General features: G+C 34.6%; 1 protein-coding gene across 2 annotated transcripts in view; it reads right to left on the bottom strand.

Moving 5' to 3' along the window:
* Positions 1–22,644, bottom strand: part of EPHA3 (EPH receptor A3) — a 372,025-nt gene that overhangs the window by 250,431 nt on the left and 98,950 nt on the right. For both annotated transcript variants that reach the window (XM_007468624.1, XM_007468625.1), the window contains exon 3: positions 18,216–18,876. In XM_007468624.1, the coding sequence (XP_007468686.1) occupies positions 18,216–18,876 (661 nt within the window). The remainder of the gene's footprint in view (positions 1–18,215; positions 18,877–22,644) is intronic.

The following is a 22,644-nucleotide window of genomic DNA, read 5'->3' on the forward strand; positions in this document are numbered from 1 at the left end:
TGACGATTCTTCTGCAATGCTGACCCTTGTCTGGAGTTTACAGCATGAGCTTGGCTACTGGCCAAAATGAACAATGTTTAAATTTCTTTATGGCAGCTCAATGAGCTTTCAAACGTTCATCTGCTTTACCTACTGTGCTTACTAAAAAGCAAGCCAACACATTTCTCATTTCCTTTTCATCACTAATAAGAGCAACCATCAACCTTATGAGGGATATTGTCTGCTTTTACTTTCAGCTTTCTTTTTCCCAGTAGCTCTGCACTGAAGCACTAATAGAACACCATTATCTCACCCATCATCATTACACAGATTTGGATATAAAGCAGTGTATATCTTGTCACTAAAATATAACAACTATAAACAGTAAAACCCCTAGGGAATTACTTCTTTTCTTGAACATCAACATTTAAAAGTGTTTCTTTATATGAATAAAATAGTTGCTTTATGTAAGCCTTCATGTTCTGGAAAGCTTAAAAGTTTAAGAAATTTCTAATAGCAACACAAAACTTTATAATGTATAATGCCAATAATCTTTTCAAAGAAAAATTAGTTTTATACATGATCCTCATGTAAAACAACCTGATTAGTAATTCAGGAAGCGTGTGCATTCTAAACTACATTTATTTACCTAAAAACGTGTAAAGATTTATGACTATGTGCTATCTCTCCAAATTTTGGAAATTACTCATATTATATTTATTAACTTATTTTGTATACTGTCTCATTCTAAAAGCAATGTAAAGAAACATAAGAATATAAGCAGCAGCCCAACACCAGCTGAAGTTCATTTTGATATTTTATACTTCACTCATAATTTTTTTAGAAATAAATATGTTTAAGTACATCTATAAGTACACATATTATAATAATTATTTATATAAGCTAAGTATATAATGCTAACATATATATGTATATAAACATACAATCTGCATATGTGTATGCATCTACACATGCATACATATATGAATATAATATACATATACATGTTGTATGTGTCTATATACATATATACTTATGTGTACACATGCATATATGTTTACATATATGTGTATTTTTTTTTATATATCAGTGTTTATGAGCTTTGAAAGAAACCCAGTATGTGTAGCATATATGTCAGCCACCTCCAAAATTCATTCCCAATCTGCCACTTGGAGATCTGTCACGCTAATAATGAAGCATATTGTGCAAGCATACACATTGGGCACATAGCGGGTGTTTTGTGAGCCCTGGTTCCACACTCGCCATCATCTCCCATCAATCATGTCCTCAGCAACAGCAGGGGCAATGGAACTAGAAGCAGAGGTAATTAGAGGCTTGACTCAGTTCCACATGCCTGGAAAACAAAGGCCACAAATACCCTGTTAAAACATTTTTGTGTTATAATCTTATCCAGTTCTATATTGAAAAGAGAGGAAAGTATTATGTTAATGAATATGAAGTTCTTTCCTCTATAAATAACTATTGTCAATCTTTTTTTCTTAATTCCAATAATTAAATTCTCTGGCCACTCCTTTAGCAGCGAGAACTTGCAAATTTTCACATTATGATGCCGTGCAAAATATCATCAAAAGAAAGATATTAGCTTACTATATTAGAAAAAGGATTGGGTTTCAGAATTAGACAGACCTAAATTTACATCATGGCATTGTGACACAGGGCAAATTAGTAACTTCTCTTAGCCTTTCCCTGGTAAAATATGGCTAATAATATTTACCTTGTAAGGCTTAAGTCGAAGATTAAGTGGTATGTTAATCACTGGGTACACACCAGACAATCAATAAATGGCAATTCAAATGTATTTATGACTTATACTTGAGACAGGATACCCACAATTCAAGATGGAATCAATTACTATAAAATACTTTTTAAAAGGTGAATAATAGCGCACAAAGGGAATATAAAGGGAAAAAATAAAATTGTGAGTTTAGCATCAAAAAGACATGTTGAGAGGGTGTAGCTGTTTGCAGGATGTAGGAAGAAACATAATTCTGTGTTCTTTTATAGGGAATGCAAACAAGATGCCATGACCGTGACATGAATCAATTTCCAAAAGTGAAAACAAGCCAGTAGCCCAAGGAATACAAGCACTTCTGGCACTGGAGCCAGAAGTAAATGTGAGGGGGTCTCAGAGAGAGGACATAATGAAAGGTATTGAATAACATCCTCAAAAGTTTCTTGCAGTAACTACAGCCTGAGCTGCACGGGCTATTTCTGAAAACACAGGCTGGTGGGCTTCAGATTCCTCACTTCCCCAAGTTCTCTATACTAGGGAGGCAGAGGGAACCCTAGTCACACACAAGTGCTCTGCACTCAAGGTCCAGTTTCACACTTACTAATTGTGTGTGACCTTGGACAATTGTGCAATTTCTGTAAGCCTCTAGTTTCCTCTAATGGGAAATGGGTACATGATAGTAGCTTCTTCATGGGCCGCTGGGAGAATTAAAGGAAGTGCCAGGCTCAGTTACATGTCAGAGGACAGAAATGGCTGTTTTTAAAAGAAACAGCTGATGTGGAGGTGCTCCTCTAATTTTCAAAGAAGGGACAGTCATAGAACTAGAACCATAGGAACTTTTCATACAAAGGCTATTAATACAATACGTCCTGTAACATAACCACATTTACCTGTCATCTTTGCATTAGTATCACATTGCAGACTAAAGGGAGTCAAATGTCAGATTTGATTTCATGTCAGCATGTCAGAGTATCCTAAAAGGGAACTAACTTTGTAGCAGCTGTCTGAACCCTTTGCATGAGAAAATTCGCTCAGTCTCCAAAGGTTTTCTCCTTGATATTTCTTTCATTACTCTGTTCACATTCTCAGTTCTTGTACTACCAGATCTTAGCCACTGACTGTCAGTCACTTTTTCCAGCTCTGTGCAAGTAACATTCATTTCCTGTTTTTAAATATCCACCTTCATGTGAATATTCCTGAAATCTTTATTCTTTCTACCAGATAAATAATCTACATTTTGTTTTTCTTTGCATAAGTGTCACTTTCCAATTAGCTAAGTGGTTAGTAGGACTTCACATGCCTCCAAAAGTTATATAAATTTCTAAATAAATCCCAGAAAGGATGAGTCCTGAGGTAAAATCGTGAGTGAGATGCTTCAGCTTGGGTTCCAATTTAGGATATGCTAGTGTATAATTTGACCTTTTAGCCTTAATTTATAGCTCTGTAAAAGGAGGGTTTATTCTAGACCAGGTTTTCTCAAACTTAACATGATTTGCCTCGATAATTCTTTGTTGTAGAGGCTGTCCTGTGCATTATAGGATATTTAGCAATATCTATGGCCTCTAAGCACTGGATGCCAATAACAATCTACTCCCCCAGCTGTGCCAACCGAAAATGTCTTCAGACATTGACAAATGTCCCTTGGAGGCAAAATTGCCTGGGTTGAGAATATTAGTCTAGGCTTTAAAATTCTATGAGTGGTACACTGAAAGAATCTATATTAGCATTTGATTTCTTTATATTTCCAATAAAATCTAAATTCCTTGAGGGCAGGGACATTTTTATGTTTGGTTCAGTGCCACACTTAGAGTGAATACTTGGTATAGTAGGCACTCATTAAATTTTTGTTGACAAAAATGAATAAATGATGGAATATCTAACTCCATAAAGATTGAAATCTCTCCATTTATTACATCTTTGTAACACATTTCGATGGGTCCTTAAACAATATTCGTCTTTCATGCTTATTCCACTTTTATTTCCTTATAAATATTGCCTTGCTTCCTTTTAACATAAATTCAGTTCATATATCCTTTAGAATCCAAGATACTTGGGAGCAAGAACTGTATTCTCTTTCTTCCCAATTCATCACATTAATAAATTCTGTATGTCAGAGAACCTTTATATGTGCTAAATTAGATTGAAATATTTCATATATTTTCAATCCAGAAGCATGACACAGACAGTAAATGGACCCAAATTTCTGAAATATAGATTTTCTTCCCTAATACCTACCAGAGAAGCAAAACTATTTCTTTCCATCCATTTATACACACAGGTTTGTTTCTGAGTTTCACAAACCTTTATGTGTTCTTTATGCATTCATTCAAGAATGGTATTCTCCCATTCCATAGCATATGCTTTCTCTTTTCTTGTTGAAAGTGAGTCTTCATGTCAAAAAGTAGCAGCTGTTCTCAATTAGAGCATCCGCTCTTAACCTTTTGTGGCTTTGTAACTGACCACTGAACAGAGAGTTCAGGAATATTTTACATTCAGGGTCCTTTGCTATTAGAAGCCATTCTTGCTTCTTATTTTTTAAAAATAATACAAAAAATCTGTAACTGATCATATGATGATTATGAGTTTCATGATCTTGACTCTCCCTTGGGATTCCTGGTCTTCTCTCACAGAGCAAATATGTGATTAGATGTCCACATCGTGATTGTGTTTCTAAAAGACTATCGATAGTTATGAATCTTAGAGGACTACAGGAACAGTGGTAGATGAAAACATGACCAAAGTTTTATTCTAGTATACTTCTATTATTATCACAGGTTCCGTTCTCTAAAAAAGGTGTCCATAAGTGATTTTAGAGTTATCTGCCAATAGGATTGTTTTCCCGCATCCAGGAAGATGAGAAGCTACAATAGCAGAGTATACATGCAGTCTTTCTAGTCATATGATTCTTTCCAAACGGCTCTGATTGGGGAGATTTTCATCAAATATTATCAGAACTCATACTTCTCTCTACAATTGCTCTCTATTAAAGTTTAGTGCCAGCTGTCAGAGCTGTAATGTAAACCCTTATTAGCTCTTGTAAGTTCTACTCTGGAACTAATAAGGGAATGTCAAAACTACCCAAACACAGACAGAAATGGGGGGATAAATCACAGAAAAGAAGATGGAAAGTGTTCAATGAATCTGTATTAGCAAAACAATCTTTGTGAAACTATTGCCAATGAATTTCACAAAATCTGTGTATCTCAAGAGGGAGAAAAAGATCTAGTTCTCAGTTTATTTTGCATAGGGTTTGATTCTCTTTCCTCTAGGAGGGGTTGAATAAAAACAATAAAACAAATTGGAAAAGTTAATGAAATATCAATAATCATTTTAGAATCGCTCCATGTATTCTGAAAAAAAATTACACTGCATTCCTCAAATTTTAAAATATATGTTTTGATAATATCTGAACATCTAGAAAGAAAAAGCATAAGTTTGAAAACTTGAAGATGAATATTCTTTACAAAAGCCATATACTGTATAATATCTTAGCTTTAAAAATTTTTTTACATAATGGCAAACAGCAAATCAGAACCAAGGAAGCCTTTCTATATAAACCCCAAAGTAAACTAAGTTAAAGAAATGAAATTTTAACACTTCCTGCAAGGTCCAACTAGGTTTAATGGTAAATTACTATGGCAGATCCACAAGTTATTTGACAAGGTTATATTCATTAAGATGCCAAAGTAAATATAAATTTTATATATCCAAAACAACCAATATTCCACCTTTCACAGGTGTGGCTTTTTCTTGGAAAATTCTCATCACTTTTCATATGAGTCTACATTTAATAGATATTTTGTTAGTGGTATTAGAGCAATATTCTGATCCTCCTTTGAAAATGAGACTGAAAATGCAGTGACAGAAACAACCTATTTCAAGGAAAATCAGAGCTATTTTACTTTCTGCAACTGACATTATTTTTTCCATGTCTTAGACTCTCATAGTGAACATGCTCCTTGGGAACCTTAATCCATACTTGTCACAGACAGACTCTCAAACAAACTGCACAATGAGCAAATTATTTGTGTTCCCCGAAGACTATACATTTGGCATATCAGTGTTACCTAAATTATTATGTACAGCTTTGAAACACTGGACCAGACAAAGTATCTGAAAGTTCACAGACCTTATCATAGTTAAAAATAAAAGAAAAAAAGAACAGAACTTTATATCCCAAAAGCAAATACCCTATAGCTATTTGATAAGGGATGATTGGTTAGAACCTCAGGAAAATACCTTAATACTGATATAACTAGGTTAGGATAAAGAGTAGTAAAACACTTAATGAAAGAAGAAATGTCTTACTATTTATTCCTCTTTGAATAATGTAATTGACATTATATAACTAAAGATAATCCATATAAGGTAAAATAAACTATAGTTTACTAAAACACTGTAATTCTTATTTAGTTAGAATCTTGTGTGAGAATGTTAACATCTATAAAACTGCCTGTGATTTTTAAGGTCTTTTATGTCGGTTCATTGCTGATTATTTAACTTGTTCTTATTCATTATGAGGTATTTAAATGGTTAGATATCATTCTGTTCTACTCTGTAAATTTAACAACAGTTATATCTTTCCTAAGTATGTTTGCAATTAAATTGTCTGTGACTGCTCAAAATAATCTGATTTGTAGTAAATACAGAACAAAGATTCCACATTTCTTTCTAGTATCTTAAACCTGAAAATCCATGGTTTAAATTTATACTGTTTGTTTTTATACAGACGAAAGATGAACTACAATACTTAAGTCAAAAATCAAATACACTCCCTTATTTTTCCTCTCTTTCTCATATTTGAAAGTTTTTAGTTAATTACTGTTTACATAGCGTGTTGACATAATTTGACTGAAAGTTTCCATTAATATCACATAGTAATTCATGTAAGCACATTTGGCATTTACTTCATACAATTTATACTGTTTCCTCCACTGCTTTTTTTTTTTTTTTTTTTTTTTTTTAATTTTTATTATTGCATCCTCAGCTCTCTCTGCTACTTTTTATGCTTTCTAACTCTTTTTTTTTTTTTTTTTTTCTTGCGTTATGCGGGCCTCTCACTGTTGTGGCCTCTCCCATTTGCGGAGCACAGGCTCCGGACGCGCAGGCTCAGTGGCCATGGCTCACGGGCCCAGCCGCTCCGCGGCATGTGGGATCCTCCCGAAACGGGGCACGAACCCGCGTCTCCTGCATCGGCAGGCGGACTCTCAAGCACTGCGCCACCAGGGAAGCCCTGATTACTTATTTTTGATTCCCATGATTTCTTCAAGGAAAGAACATTATTTATTATTATATCCTCATCAACTATCTAGTCTTGTATACAAAAAATGTTAGGGCATAAAACAGTAGGCAAAAATTCTAGGTTTAACGTTTTGGAAATGTAGCAATTTTATTTTACTATTATCATTGTTTGCTTGTTTCCTAAATTATATGTTTTTAAATCAGTTAAAATCTGAAAGTCTTTCTGGGTATACAATATAAAAATGTCTATGTGTAAATTCAAGGTCACTTTTGAAAAATCAGTGGAAAAGACGTGTTAGAGAAAATAAGAGACTGAGTCAAATACAAGATGGGAAAAATCAAGGGTCACTAATCTTTAGAAGAAGAAAAATGCTTACACCTAAAGCAATTAGAGAAAGAAGAACAAAAAAAAACCCCAAAGTTAGCAGAAGGAAAGAACTCATAAAGATCAGATCAGAAATAAATGAAAAATAAATGAAGGAAACAATAGCAAAGATCAATAAAACTAAAAGCTGGTTCTTTGAGAAGATAAACAAAATTGATAAACCATTAGCCAGACTCATTAAGAAAAAAAAGGAGAAGACTCAAATCAATAGAATCAGAAATGAAAAAGGAGCAGAAACAACTAACACTGCAGAAATACAAAGGATCATGAGAGAGTACTACAAAAACCTATATGCCAATAAAATGGACAACCTGGAAGAAATGGACACATTCTTAGAAAAGCACAAAGTTCTGAGACTGAACCAGGAAGAAACAGAAAATATAAACAGACCAATCATAAGCACTGAAACTGAAACTGTGATTAAAAATCTTCCAACAAACAAAAGCCCAGTACCAGAGGGCTTCACAGGCGACTTCTATCAAACATTTAGAGAAGAGCTAACACCTATCCTTCTCAAACTCTTCCAAAATATAGCAGAGGGAGGAACACTCCCAAACTCATTCTACAAGGCCACTATTAGCCTGATACCAAAACCCGACAGAAATGTCACAAAGAAAGAAAACTACAGGCCAATATCACTGATGAACATAGATGCAAAAATCCTCAACAAAATACAAGCAAACAGAATCCAATAGCACAGTAAAAGGATCATACACCATGATCAAGTGGCGTTTATCCCAGGAATGGAAAGGATTCTTCAATATACACAAATCAATTAATGTGATACACCATATTAACAAATTGAAGGAGAAAAACTATCTCAATAGATGCAGAAAAAGCTTTTGACAAAATTCAATACCCATTTATGATAAAAACCCTCCAGAAAGTAGGCACAGAGGGAACTTACCTCAACATAATAAAGGCCATATATGACAAACCCACAGCCAACATTGTCCTCAATGGTGAAAAACTGAAACCGTTTCCACTAAGATCAAGAATAAGACAAGGTTGCCCACTCTCAACCGCTATTATTCAACATTGTTTTGGAAGCTTTAGCCACAGCAATCAGAGAAGAAAAAGAAATAAAAGGAATCCAAATCGGAAAAGAAGAAGTAAAGCTGTCACTCTTTGCAGATGACATGATACTATACATAGAGAATCCTAAAGATGCTACCAGAAAACTACTAGAGCTAATCAATGAATTTGGTAAAGTAGCAGATACAAAATTAATGCACAGAAATCTCTGGCATTCCTATACACTAATGATGAAAAATCTGAAAGTGAAATTAAGTAAACACTCCCATTTACCATAAAATACCTAGGAATGAACCTACCTAAGGAGACAGAAGACCTGTATGCAGAAAACTCTAAGACACTGATGAAAGAAATTAAAGATGATACAAACAGATGGAGAGATATACCATGTTCTTGGATTGGAAGAATCAACATTGTGAAAATGACTATACTACCCAAAGCAATCTATAGATTCAATGCAATCCCTATCAAACTACCACTGGCATTTTTCACAGAACTAGAACAAAAAATTTCACAATTTGTATGGAAACACAAAAGACCCCGGATAGCCAAAGCAATCTTGAGAAAGGAAAACGGAGCTGGAGGAATCAGGCTCCCTGACTTCAGACTATACTACAAAGCTACATAATCAAGACAGTATGGTACCGGCACAAAAACAGAAATGTAGATCAATGGGACAGAATGGAAAGCCCAGCGATAAACCCACGCACATATGGTCACCTTATTTTTGATAAAGGGGGCAAGAATATACAATGGAGAAAAGACAGCCTCTTCAGTAAGTGGTGCTGGGAAAATTGGGCAGCTACAGGTAAAAGAATGAAATTAGAACACTCCCTCACACCATACACAAAAATAAACTCAAAATGGATTAAAGACCTAAATGTAAGGCCAGACACTATCAAACTCTTAGCGGAAAACATAAGCAGAACACTCCATGACATAAATCACAGCAAGATCCTTTATGACCCACCTCCTGGAGAAATGGAAATAAAAACAAAAATAAACAAATGGGACCTAATGAAACTTAAAAGCTTTTGCACAGCAAAGGAGACCATAAACAAGACGAAACGACAACCCTCAGAATGTGAGAAAATATTTGCAAATGAAGCAACTGACAAAGGATTAATTGCCAAAATTTACAAGCAGCTCAGGCAGCTCAATATCAAAAAAGCAAACAGCCCAATCAAAAAATGGGCAGAAGACCTAAATAGACATTTCTCCAAAGAAGATATACAGACTGCCAACAAACACATGAAAGAATGCTCAACATCATTAATCATTAGAGAAATGCAAATCAAAACTACAATGAGATATCACCTCACACCACTCAGAATGGCCATCAACAAATAATCTACGAACAATAAATGCTGGAGAGCCTATGGTGAATAGGGAACCCTCTTGCACTGTTGGTGGGAATGTAAATGGATACAACCACTATGGGGAACAGTATGGAGGTTCCTTAAGAAACTAAAAATAGAACTACCATATGACCCAGCAATCCCACTACTGGGCATATACCCTGAGAAAACCATAATTCAAAAAGAGACATGTTCCACAATGTTCATTGCAGCTCTATTTACAATAGCCAGGAGATGGAAACAACCTAAGTGTCCATCAACAGATGAATGGATAAAAAAGATGTGGCACATATATACAATGGAACATTACTCAGCCATAAAAAGAAACGAAATTGTGTTATTTGTAGTGAGTTGGATGGACCTAGAGTCTGTCATACAGAGTGAAGTAAGTCAGAAAGAGAAAAACAAATACCGTATCCTAACCCACATATATGGAATCTAAAAAGAAAAAAAAAAAAAAAGAAAAAGAAAAAGGTCATGAGGATCCTAGGGGCAGGTTGGGAATAAAGATGCAGACCTACTAGAGAATGGACTTGAGGACACGGGGAGGGGGAAGGGTAAGCTGCAACAAAGTGAGAGAGTGGCAGGTACATATATACACTACCAAATGTAAAACCGATAGCTAGTGGGAAGCAGCTGTATAGCACAGGGAGGTCAGCTCAGTGCTTTGTGACCACCTAGAGGGGTGGGATAGGGATGGTGGGAGGGAGGCGCAAGAGGGAGGAGATATGGGGATATATGTATACATATAGCTGATTCACTTTGTTATTAAGCAGAAACTAACACAGCATTGTAAAGCAATTATAATCCAATAAAGATGTTAAAAAAAAAAAGATGGGAAATGAAAGCCAACAACAGCAACAAAAAGAATAGAGGAAATATCACCTATGATTGAACAGACTAGAGGTTTAATGGAACTAAAAATGATGTCCCCTCAGAAAAGAAAACTCCTGTTTCGAAGAAGGTGGACAACCAATTAATGAATAATGAATATACATAAATTCATTAAAGACAGTTGCTCTCCCTCAAGGTCTATCTAAGTCCTAATATTTAAGTTAGAAGAGAGACTGTTGAATTGGTGAGTCTGTCATATGTAAGTGTTTTAACACAGATTTAAACAAGAGAGCAAGGAAGGTTATACAATCCAATGATACCAATGTATGACAATAATGATGTTGTTTAAATACTATTACCCAGTGCTATATACTCTGCAATGGGCTCTGTATACATTCGCTGGCAATTTTAAGGGGTAGATATTGTTGCTCCCCTTTTGTGGATAAGGAAACTGGGGCTCAAATTGTTTATCCACACAGCATTTCTGGGACTCTTGAGCCCAAGCACTTGTCAGTGACAAGAACCTTTGGCTAAATGAACAATCAGATGCAAACTGAAGGTTGAGGACAAAATTGAGGAATTTTTCTGAATCATGTTAATACTACCATAATTTATTATATAAATTGGTGAGAAGATGTAAAAACTTGAATTAATTAAAGGTTTTATAGCTATTATAAAGCTGTCATAATGTATCTGTTTTATTTGAAAGTTATTTACATTTTTACTTACTGGCATATTTTTTATTTAAATAAATTCTTTGGTCTGAAAAGTCATGGGATGCAACAGTTAAAGGCAAAGTGGGAATGGAGTGCTGTCATTTTAAATTCAGAGAAAATGAATAAAATTTTTACAGATCAAGGTAAGAAGCCTGATAATCTCAGTGCAGTCATTACAGGATGAATAAATGCCTTAAGTACTAAGTGTGTAAAATTAAGGGATAAAGTTATTTTAGCATCTTCATAAGTAGTTAGATCCTTGCTTTATTATAGGTATGAAACTAGTGGAAATTGATTTTTGCAAGCCAGAAAAATAATATTCATCATAAATTCACAAAAGAGAAAAAGTATTCTCTTGGCTACTATACTTTTCATAATCTATTTATTACTATAATGGTAGTTCAGATGATTCCAGTCTTAAGTGTGTTGCAACTGTATGTGACCTAATAGTCAAATGCATTCATTTAAAATTAGATAAGATATACGTCTTTATGTGCAAGATACTCTTAAGAACCTAGTGGATTCAAAGATATATAATGAGAGGTATGTTCTCTCTCATTCCAAGAATGCATAGTTAGCATAGAAATCTCCCAATAATTATTAATCTAGTATGTATCAAATTGAAAACTTCATCAATTGTACTCTGCTAGGTTGTAGGCACAATGTCCTTTAAAGAGACATGGTGTAGTTCCTCCCCTCAAGAAACTTCCAGTCTGAAAACAACTGTAAAGAAATGCTTCTGAATTCATTAAAACATATGAACACCTCGTACTTCTAGAAGATGCGCAAAGACTAAGTAGGTGCTAAGAAACATCTAAGGTTTTCAATTTTCTCTAGCTCCTCTGTCAGAGCAAGCAGAATCTTTAAATCATTGTTACTGAAGGCTTGACCGCTTCTTTTTTTTTTTTTTTTTTTTTTTTGTGGTACTAGGGCCTCTCCCTGCTGTGGCCTCTCCCTTTGCGGAGCACAGGCTCCGGACGCACAGGCTCAGCAGCCATGGCTCACGGGCCTACCCGCTCCGCGGCATGTGGGATCTTCCCGGACCGGGGCACGAACCCGTGTCCCCTGCATCGGCAGTGGACTCTCAATCACTGCACCAACAGGGAAGCCCTTGACCGCTTCCTTAAGAGACTTTCTGAACAGACAGAGCAATGGGTAAAGAGTAAGAGTTGGTAGGTGAAAAAAACATAATTACAGATAACCATCAAGAGATCTAGATGTCTTCATATGTCACATCAAACACACTTTTCTACTCAGTTGCTAATGTACAAGAACAAGGAATAAAGTTAGCATTCCACAATGAACACACACAGATAAAACACACGGCAACAGATTCTTCAGTGACATTAATAAGGTATTTGGTACATTAAGCTAAACAAAGTTTGTAGGAGGAAGGAATATTTATAGTAACTGCCTGGTATCTGCCTGAAATGTAATTAATTGACTATAAAAAGCCATTAGCATTCTCATTTCTTCTCTCCAAACTAAATTAAAACAGATAACATAATTCATTAGCTAGGATTATACACACACACACACACACACACACACACACACACAAAAGTTCCCTATGTATTAACGTGAAATTTCCCCCCCACCTCCAATCTTAAAAAGTGAAGTGTTATGCTGAGATGTAAGAAGGATTTCCCAAGTGAAATGAACCAAGTAAATCTTGATTGTCAATGATTGAAAGCAAATAGCAGATGATTAAGTCTCATAATTTTAATTTTTCAATGTTATCTGGTTAAAAAGAGGTTTACTGACATCCTATAATAACAACTCAACCTGTAATTTGACCATACTCTCAACATTCAGCAAGTTTGCCCAAATCTCAGGAACATGGCCCAAATAAGGTTTAAGCCACACACACAGTAAATTAAAAGAGATACCATGAGAGATAACTTATTTAAAGAAAGGCCATATTTTAAAATTATATATTAGAGAAATTGCTAGAACCAAGTTGATGCATGACTTCTTTCCTTACTAATGTTTATATTACCTCTTAGTTTAAGTTTGTGTGGTTACTTTTATGTGCATTTCTATCTTACTAAGTTCATTATAATAAATACTCTCTACCCTCCTGTAGGTGCTTTTTCTTGTATTTCCAGTTTACTTGGTATGCAATTCCTAAATGATGCTTTAGTTACTAATATTTCTTTCACCATTCCCTTATTTCCTCTCTCTAACCAGTCCTTGAAAAAGAGAGATGCATCATCTTCTACTTTTACTTTTCCCCGTCCTCTCTAGCAAAGAAACAGAAGATCAGCAATATAAAGCATCTTATTGGAGAAAATTTTATTTTCCCGTCATTCATCTCCTCACATACAAATACTTCCTCCCTCAACACACTTAAAACTTATTTTTAAGTTTAAACTGTTGACTTAGATCTGTTTAATAATTCACTTAAAAACATATGTTCCTTTGGAGGCAGAGACCAAAACATTTTAAAATACACACACACACACACACACACACACACACATTTTTGAACTATAAACCAAATTAGTTTAGCAGTGATAATGTTCATCTTTCTCTTTCTAGTGCGCCCAGCAGAATTTGGCACATAGTAGAGGCTCAATAAATGTTTAATAATTGAATAAATGGTCAAAGCATAACTTTACTACTTTTTCTCATTTCAGGAAAAGTGGACTGTTGTTAAAGTTTGCATCAAATACAAGAGAAGTATAACGACATGGTTAAAATTTTGGTCCTGTATAAAGATAACTTTGGTTTTATTTATAGTTCTGAAATTGATGGATGAGTTTTTTGACTACAGAATATTTTTACCAATATATTTTTCCTATCAAACAGAGATTGTTTCATTTTCATCGTTTAGTTCACTGAATTTTAACTATCCCAAAATCCATGTAGAGTGAAATAGATAATTCAGAATATTTCATTACTGAACTCAGAAAATGACCTATTTAAGAAATTTAGATCCTTTATAAGGCCTCTCTATGGAACAAGCTCAGAACACAAAACTTTAATGGGACTTCTACACATTATGAGACTTTTGAGATAATGATTTAATAAACAAATTATAAACTGCACCTTCTGGAATGCATAAGCCGGGTAAGTTAGTTAGCCCTTTCTCCCTACCCCAAAAGTTGCTAAGCACAATAGTGATGAGTCTAAAACTCTCAATGCAGAGACTTCTCATTATTAATAAACAATTTCCACTATTAATTTTGAAATACTCAAAATTAATCTCTCCTTCCCCTACCTTGCCAAGGCAGTTTGTACCCGGTAGAAGATTTATTGGTCTGTCTTGCAATAAAATTATTCATTTATTTATCTTTCATGCTAGATTGTGAGCTCTTAGAAGAGAGATATGCTGACTTATTCATCTATGTTTCTCCGGTGTCTGGTACATTATTACATAGAACTTACAGATGGTTACAGATATTGAATTAAATTTGGTAGACTTTTTGGCATATCTAAGATGTTTGTCAATCCACATATCCAAATTTTGTTAGACATCACCTGGGCTAAGCTTAGTCTTCCCATGACATTTTGTCTAGTAATTCTTCTTTCTTAAAAACCTAGAAACCGAAAGATGTGATAAATAAACTGAAACAGATGAACCTTATATTGACAGATTCGTGGTTAACTTTGTGCTGATTCTCTATGGTCCTACTCATCCTTCAATACACAGTACTCTAACTCCAGTAGAATCTATGTACCTGTGGGATTTCCTGGTCTCTGCCACCACTGGACTGAATCACAGGGAAGAAGTGTCGGTTGAGGTTACAACTGCAACCTTTAGAATCAGACTGCTTGGTTTCAGATTGCAACTTCAGCACTCACTAAGGGACCTAAGGCAAGATATTTAACCTATCAAGGCTTTTTTTCTCATTTTAAAAATGGAGATAATAATAAGGATGTACTTATAGGTTATTTTGAAGGATAAATGAGATAAATCATGGACATAACTTAGCAAATCAGCACAGTGTCTGGCATCCAATAAGTGCTTAATGAATATTTTTTAAAAATCTCTGAATTCTTACTATACTTCTCAGAATGAAGTAGATGCTCCTTAAATATTTGTTGAAACAAAGTGAATGAGTCTTGTTTTCCTCTGCTTTATGTAACTGTAAGCCTATGGTTGCTGATCATTGTGTTATAAAATTATCCTGAGGTGTTTAAAATCTGGCTCTATGTGTATGTCAAGGTATTGTTCCACCCTTTTGTAAAACGAAACAGAACAAAACAAAAATGAACTCATGAAATACAGGAAATCTATTCAGTTATCTTTTTCACCTGTATCTTTTCTAAGTATTACCATTCCTTTTGTGTGCCTGAATTGAAGTACTGCTGATAAAACAATGACTTGTGAGAGTCATAAGCTGTTCAGACTAGTCCACAAGCTTATTAAAAACCAACTCAAATTCTTAAAATTAAAAAAGGAAAGCATAACAAACACCATCACTACCACTGACAACAACAGCAAAATTACAAGCCTCAAGCCATGATGGCTTACTCTATTATAGACACCAGACCAGAATTAATTGGCTGAGCATTGGATTTTTAAGTTAGTAGACTATGCACTAAACTGACCTATTAAAAGAAATATTTGTTAAAGTAAAGTTGGTTTAGACCAGGTACTACATGTAAATCAGCAAGAAATAGAATACCTTGACACATCGTCTAATAATCTGAGTATACAAAGGATTTTTTTACTTATTACAAAAAGAGAGGAAGCCAAAATTCACCTGGCAACATCAGCAAATGTCAAGATATAACCATAAGAACAAGCTGCACCTTTAAGTTACATCACTGAAAAGTCAGTCCCAATCACATCCCATTTCATGTGCTATGTCTAATTCTACTATAATTATTTTTATTGGTTTATCTTCAAGATTTTTTCTTAGAATAAAAAGTTCTATGCTATTTATGCATATGTATCTCTTATTCTGCAACCAGTTTTTTTAAATGTTGAAAAAGTCTGTGATAATATAGCATCACTATATCAAGGAGATGCTACTGATGTCCTTCAATATAATAAACTACAAGACTCAAGGATGTAAAAATTTGACGTAAATATTATCTCCAGGAGTAATTTTGACATAGGGTACCACTGAGTAGCATAATAGTTACTTTAAAGAAGTGGTTCAGTAAATTAAAATGAGGTTAAAAAACAGAAGCAATTATGAATCTATTGTGAACTTTCTGAATACAATTTAATGTGACTGTTTTTCTTTAAATTCTTCTACTAGTTTGTCCTCAAGACAGCATGTAATATAGGCTAATTATATGTATGTTTTATTTATTTTTATTAACATTTTTATGATTCTATTTACTTGCTGATACTTATTTTTCTATTTCTTGTAACTTTGAATGAAATATAAAGTATCATATAAAAATCATTTAAAACCCAAACATCCAAACAATGATTAGGTTTCTTGCTCAACGGAATATTTTATGAGATAGCTCAACATATATTGATATATATTGTTGAGACAGGGACACACTATTCCTTTCTTGGTGTGGACATCAGAGACTGCATCAGTAGAAACCGAACTGGAGGGAATGGACAATTTTTCATCTTCCTGGTCTAGGCCTTTATTATATTATTTAAAATAAATCACACAAATATATCACAAACAATACCATAGTGATAAAATATAATTCAAAGTGGAATATAAAGGCTATTGAGACTTCTCTCCACTCATGTATATACATAAGCAAGTAGTAGCTAGTATGTTGTTTCAATTTTAGAATTTTCAAAGCCATACTTAGTAACAGTATTGTGATGGCTCTTGCCAAGGATATAAATAACACAGAGAAATATCAGACTAGAGTGTACCATTTGCTGTCATTAAAAATAAATTCTATAAACTACCTATAGTCAAAAGCAAAATGCTATTTTCTGTTCAGATTCTTAGAAAGGTCAATTTATGTATAACGTAGATGCATTTCTTCCACATGGACTAGAGTCCTACTGAATGGCCATGAGTAGAATATCAAACTCAATTCTTTTGACAGAGTTTAACAGCAAACAAAGGTATTAAAACAGACTAGATTTCAAGGACTAGTTACTTAAGTTCTCCTGTGTATTTATACATTTAAAAATTTAATAATAATTTCACTGTGTTCTTAAACACAAAACCTTGCCTAATGCTAAATTTTGGGATTAAGTGGAACTTATCATCTGATATAATCTTCTATGGAAAAGATTATCTTTTAATAGATTTTACTTCAAGTGCAAAGAGATTTTTAATAAAAATCAACTTGATAACACAGTTCAGGTTCTCTGATTCTATATAAAGGATCAAATATACATTCCCACCTAAGATGTGGTATATATATATATGTATATATATACACACATATATATATCCTCCTGAGCAGCCAAAAGGGCCAAATCATGAATTAAAATTTAAAAATTTTTACATTACTCCTCTATACATTAAACACTGAAGGACCAAACCTGGATTTTTAAATAAAATAATTTTTATTAAACACTAATGTCTTTGTAAGTAAACCCGTATTTTAAGCACAGGTGTCACTGAAGAAAATACTATATTTTATAGCAATGAATTACCTATTGCTATGAGAGTGATGAGCACAAACATAAATAGTCAATGCAGGATCTAATTCTGTTAGACTCCATTAGCTGAGTGCCAACGATATTTCTTCCCTCTACATAAAAGAGACAGAGACTTTTTTTTCTTTCAGTTCGTCTGGTGGGGTGTAGGCCAGCACCACATAATCAAACATGCTAATATTTCTACATCAAATTATGAATCATCACATCAAGTGGGATGGATAAATTTAGTCTATAAATAGACTGCTCAGTTTGAGGCATGTTTTGCTGCCAAGTGAGTTCAGGTTGGGTTCATTTCTTTCAATTACTCTACCATAAATTCACAGGTAAGAAATACCACTGCAGGGAAAATAGAGAAGACTCTTACCTTGGCACATAAAACCTCTTTCTTCATAGCCAGCATTGCATGAGCACTTGCCAATGGGTACAAGCCATTCACCTTCTGTACTACAGTACATCCTGGGAGGATCTTCCTCTTTAGAATTGTTAACACAAGAACCTCTAACTTCCACCAGGGATTGGGAATCCATGGGTACTGTGTCTGGAAACATAGCCAGATTCTTCACTGTAAATGGACACTTTTTGAAGTACACTCTCACAGACACTAAGGCAACACAAGCACCAACGTCTTGAAAAGCCAAATAAAATCCCTTTTTGTTGACAGGACCTACTTCTCTAACCTCGGTGTTGAGTTTAAGAATACGGTCCCCAAGATCCATTTGTGTGAAACTTTCATCAGCTGCAATGGTGTCAATCTTTGTAAACTGATGTTCTCGGAATTTGACCCCATGATCATCATCAGACTCCATGTAGTATAGGTTGAAAGTCTCCTTGCAAGTTCCCAAAACCAATGGAATGCTATTGCAGTCCCGGAGAGTGAACTTGAGCTCCACGTAGATCTTCTGAGCTGAGTTCCTGGGGACCCAGTTTGTCCTCAGCCAATTATTTTGACTATGATCCATGACATTGCACACCTGGTAAGTCCTGATGGGTGTGTAATGTTCATCAACACCGCTGATCTCTTCCCACTTGAAGAATCAAAGAAGAAAAAAAGAGAGGTAGAATTAATGAGTTAAGCATGATGAATAATAGTGCACGCAAGATGAGGGTGTCAATGGAATCACAAGAAATACAAAATAAGTGACCAGAAACTGCTTAAAAAAGTTTCAAGACTTTTTAGAACAGTGAAGCAGTGCTGTCTTTGATCCTTAGACAGGTTTTGAGAAGTTTTTAAGTTAGCAACACATTGTTTGTGTTACTTATGATTCTACAACCATTATACCATCTGTTTCTATTGCTCCTGTGTCTACGCTTTCTTTATACCATGCCCAGGTTAGCCTATATCGCTATCAGGAAAATACATATTTTTCCATGTCATACTAGAGTTCTAATCTTCTATGGCTTCCCATTACCTATGCAATAACTTCACACTCTTTAGTTTGGTATTTGTGTTTTTCCAAAAACTGGTCCCAAGCTACATTTAATTTTTTCCAAAAGTTTGAATTGAGATTAGTGAATTATATGTTTCACTTATGCATATACTATGTTCTTGTCAATGTGAACATTTTTTACTGTTTTCAAAAGAAATATTGGATCTTCTTTTTTTATACTATAAAAAAAAGAGAGCACTGGTCTGTGCTCTTTACTCCTTGATGTTTCCCATAACCCTGCCATGCTTAAGAAACTTTCTGCTTTATATAATATTTATTAAATACCTTTTTTATAAATTTAATTCATGATCCATACTTAGATTAGTTTAATTTTGTTTCATATGCATTTGTTAGATTTTAGACCTCTTCATATCCTCTATAATATGCAGCACACAACTTCACCTTTTGGGAGGTGCATAAAAATTATGTTTTTCTTTTAATATATGTAGGAATAACTCAAGGAAATAATAAATATAAAGTTCTTAGAGAATATATTTTAATTTTGTAAATAAATAAATAAATGAAATCCTTCTGAAGCCCATTAGAAATGGGTTCCTAAATTTTTCTTCATTAAGAGCTACTTATTTTCATAAGGAGTAAGTTTTAAATACTTTTAAACTAAATCAATGGCATTTAAAGTATATTAACATTTTTTTCTATTTATTAAAAACACATAGGAATGCCAGTCCACAACTTCTAGTCAAAAAATGAGATAAAATGTTATTTTTTTTAAATTGATGGTAACCGAAAGCAAAGAAATATGGCATTTATTTGGCCTTTGAACCTCATTAGAGGAGCAAATAAGTATTTACATTAGGGTGTTTGAATATCAAAATCAATTTGTGGACCCCACCAGTGTGAGAAACACAGTTTTAGAACTCCTTATTCCCCTTAGCTCTCCTACCAATCTAAGGGCAAAACAAAAGCAAATAATTAAACAGCACTTATTTTAATAACTTTGATCATCCAGGGTCTGGATTATGAGAGGCACTCATTTTCTGGAGCAAAATTGGCTAGTCTTCATTGTCACGCCCAAGATCCAACAAAGGAACCAATTTTGATTATTTTAGAAAACCCTAGCTCTAACATACAAGATATATCTATATCTTAATATAAGAAAATATTCTTACTGTATTTTTAATAATAACCAATATATCATTTTCAAACATCCACTCTATAAATGTATTATACGGAGAGCTTTAAAGAAGAAAAGTATACATGAGATTCTCAGTTCTGAGGATTTTACACTTAGGTGCCTATAATAATAAAGTCACATTCAAAACAAAATTAATGTATAATTTTAATATCAGAAAAATTAAACAGAATGAACTGAGTTGGAGCTCTGAAAATCTGATGTTAAAAAGTTAGTATTATGTTGCATCTTCTCTATTCCCATTACATTGGTTCTACAATGGCATTGTAAAGCACAGAGCTAACAAAATCTTCAGAGAATAAATGTTTTCTGTGGGCATTTTATAGAACATTAAATCATGGACATCATTATTTAAAGATTAACCAACTGACTTAAAAATTTTTAGTTCAAGATTTCCTTATCAGAATAGATATGAGATTGTACTTCGACTGATGAATCATTTGCAAGTTTCTCCTGCTATGGACAGCATTTTACTAGACATCAAACAGAAATCACACTATGTAAAGATTTTCATAATTCAATGTAAAATACGATTTTAATTATGGAGATCTCACTGTATTTAACATTTTCCTCTCAACGCTAATTGGCAAGCTATCACAAATCCTTGAATGCAGAGGTACAAATTGCAAGAAGATAATGCAAACAGCACCAGCATGCTTTGCACATGAAAAGGTTGCAGAGAGCAACTGTCACTTCATTAATTTGTCATGAAGACCATACTGCCTGTAAGCGATGGTGGCTTGCCATCTCAGACCACTTGCAAAAAACAGCAGACTCTAGCATTTGCTGAGGACTAGACAGTGGAAATAAAATTCCTAAATGAGCATTTTTGCAACAGCAATGCAACAACAGGAATCATTAATTAAAGTTGCTGTTGTAATGCTTACATTTTATAAATTTAAAGAATACTCATATTTACCCTATCTTCCCATTCTAAGAACTAATGGATATGTTCATAAATTATTAGAGATAACATACTGTCATAGTCATTGCCCCAAGGCCAACGTGGACAATGAAAATGGGCGACAAAGAATTGGTGACATATAGAATTGGGAGGTACAAGGCATCTATCTCTTCATTTTTCTAATCCTTAAAAAAAAATCTGTTCAAGGGGTGTGCAGCAGTAACATTGTCTTCAGCAGAAGGGGACACAGAACAAGTAAGAACTCAAATTCTTTCTAAAGCTCAAATTCCCCAAAATCAATAATTCTGGTACTTAGCGTGGTTCCCAGATTCTTACTATAAGCTTTTATCATTAGACCACAGAGACCAGAGCTGAATCTCTTGCTTTGTTGTTGTTGTTTTTTTTTCTTTTTCCAGATCATACAGCTATAAGAAAACCACATGTTCAGATCTCTTTTCCCTAGAAGGGTCATTCTGAAATCTATTCCCTGTAGCATAAGCACAGTGAGCCTCCTTATCATCAAAATACAGTGTAAGATGTAAAGGAGAATCAATTTATATTTACTAGCTAGAACAGCTCCTCGTCTCTGAGTCAAACATGTATTTTGAAGGAAAACATATTTTTAACAGTTAATTGGCATTTAACCTAAAAACTCTCATTTTGATAAACCTCAATTATAGTAATTAAAGATTTATACTCATTGTTGATATTAATTACTCTTAGATACATTTTTAGCTACTTGCCAATAGGGATTAAGGAGGAAAATGTGTACATTTTCTTTAAGAGAGGGAGAACCTGCATTACATTTAGTTCATTGGCTAACATAAAGAAATACTAAGGAGGGGGAAAGATGGCGGAGGAGTAAGACGTGGAGATCACCTTCCTCCCCACAGATACACCAGAAATACATCTACATGTGGAACAACTCCTACAGAACACCTACTGAATGCTGGCAAAAGACCACAGACCTCCCAAAAGGTAAGAAACTCCCCACCTACCTGGGTAGGGCAAAAGAAAAAAAAAAAAACTTAATTAAAAACAGAGACAAAAGAATAGTGACGGCACCTGCACCAGTGGGAGGGAGCTGTGAAGGAGGAAAGGTCTCCACACACTAGGAAGCCCGCGGGCAGAGACTGCGAAAGGCGGAGTGGGGAGCTTCGGGGCCGCGGAGGACAGCGCAGCAACAGGGGTGCGGAGGGAAAAGCAGAGAGATTCCCGCACAGAGGATCGGTGCCGACCGCCACTCACCAGCCCGAGAGGCTTGTGTGCTCACCCGCCGGGGCGGGCGGGGCTGCGAGCTGAGGCTCGG

The sequence above is a fragment of the Lipotes vexillifer genome, unplaced genomic scaffold (genome assembly GCF_000442215.2).
Source record: "Lipotes vexillifer unplaced genomic scaffold, Lipotes_vexillifer_v1.1 scaffold1602, whole genome shotgun sequence".
Taxonomy (NCBI): Eukaryota; Metazoa; Chordata; class Mammalia; order Artiodactyla; family Lipotidae; genus Lipotes; species Lipotes vexillifer.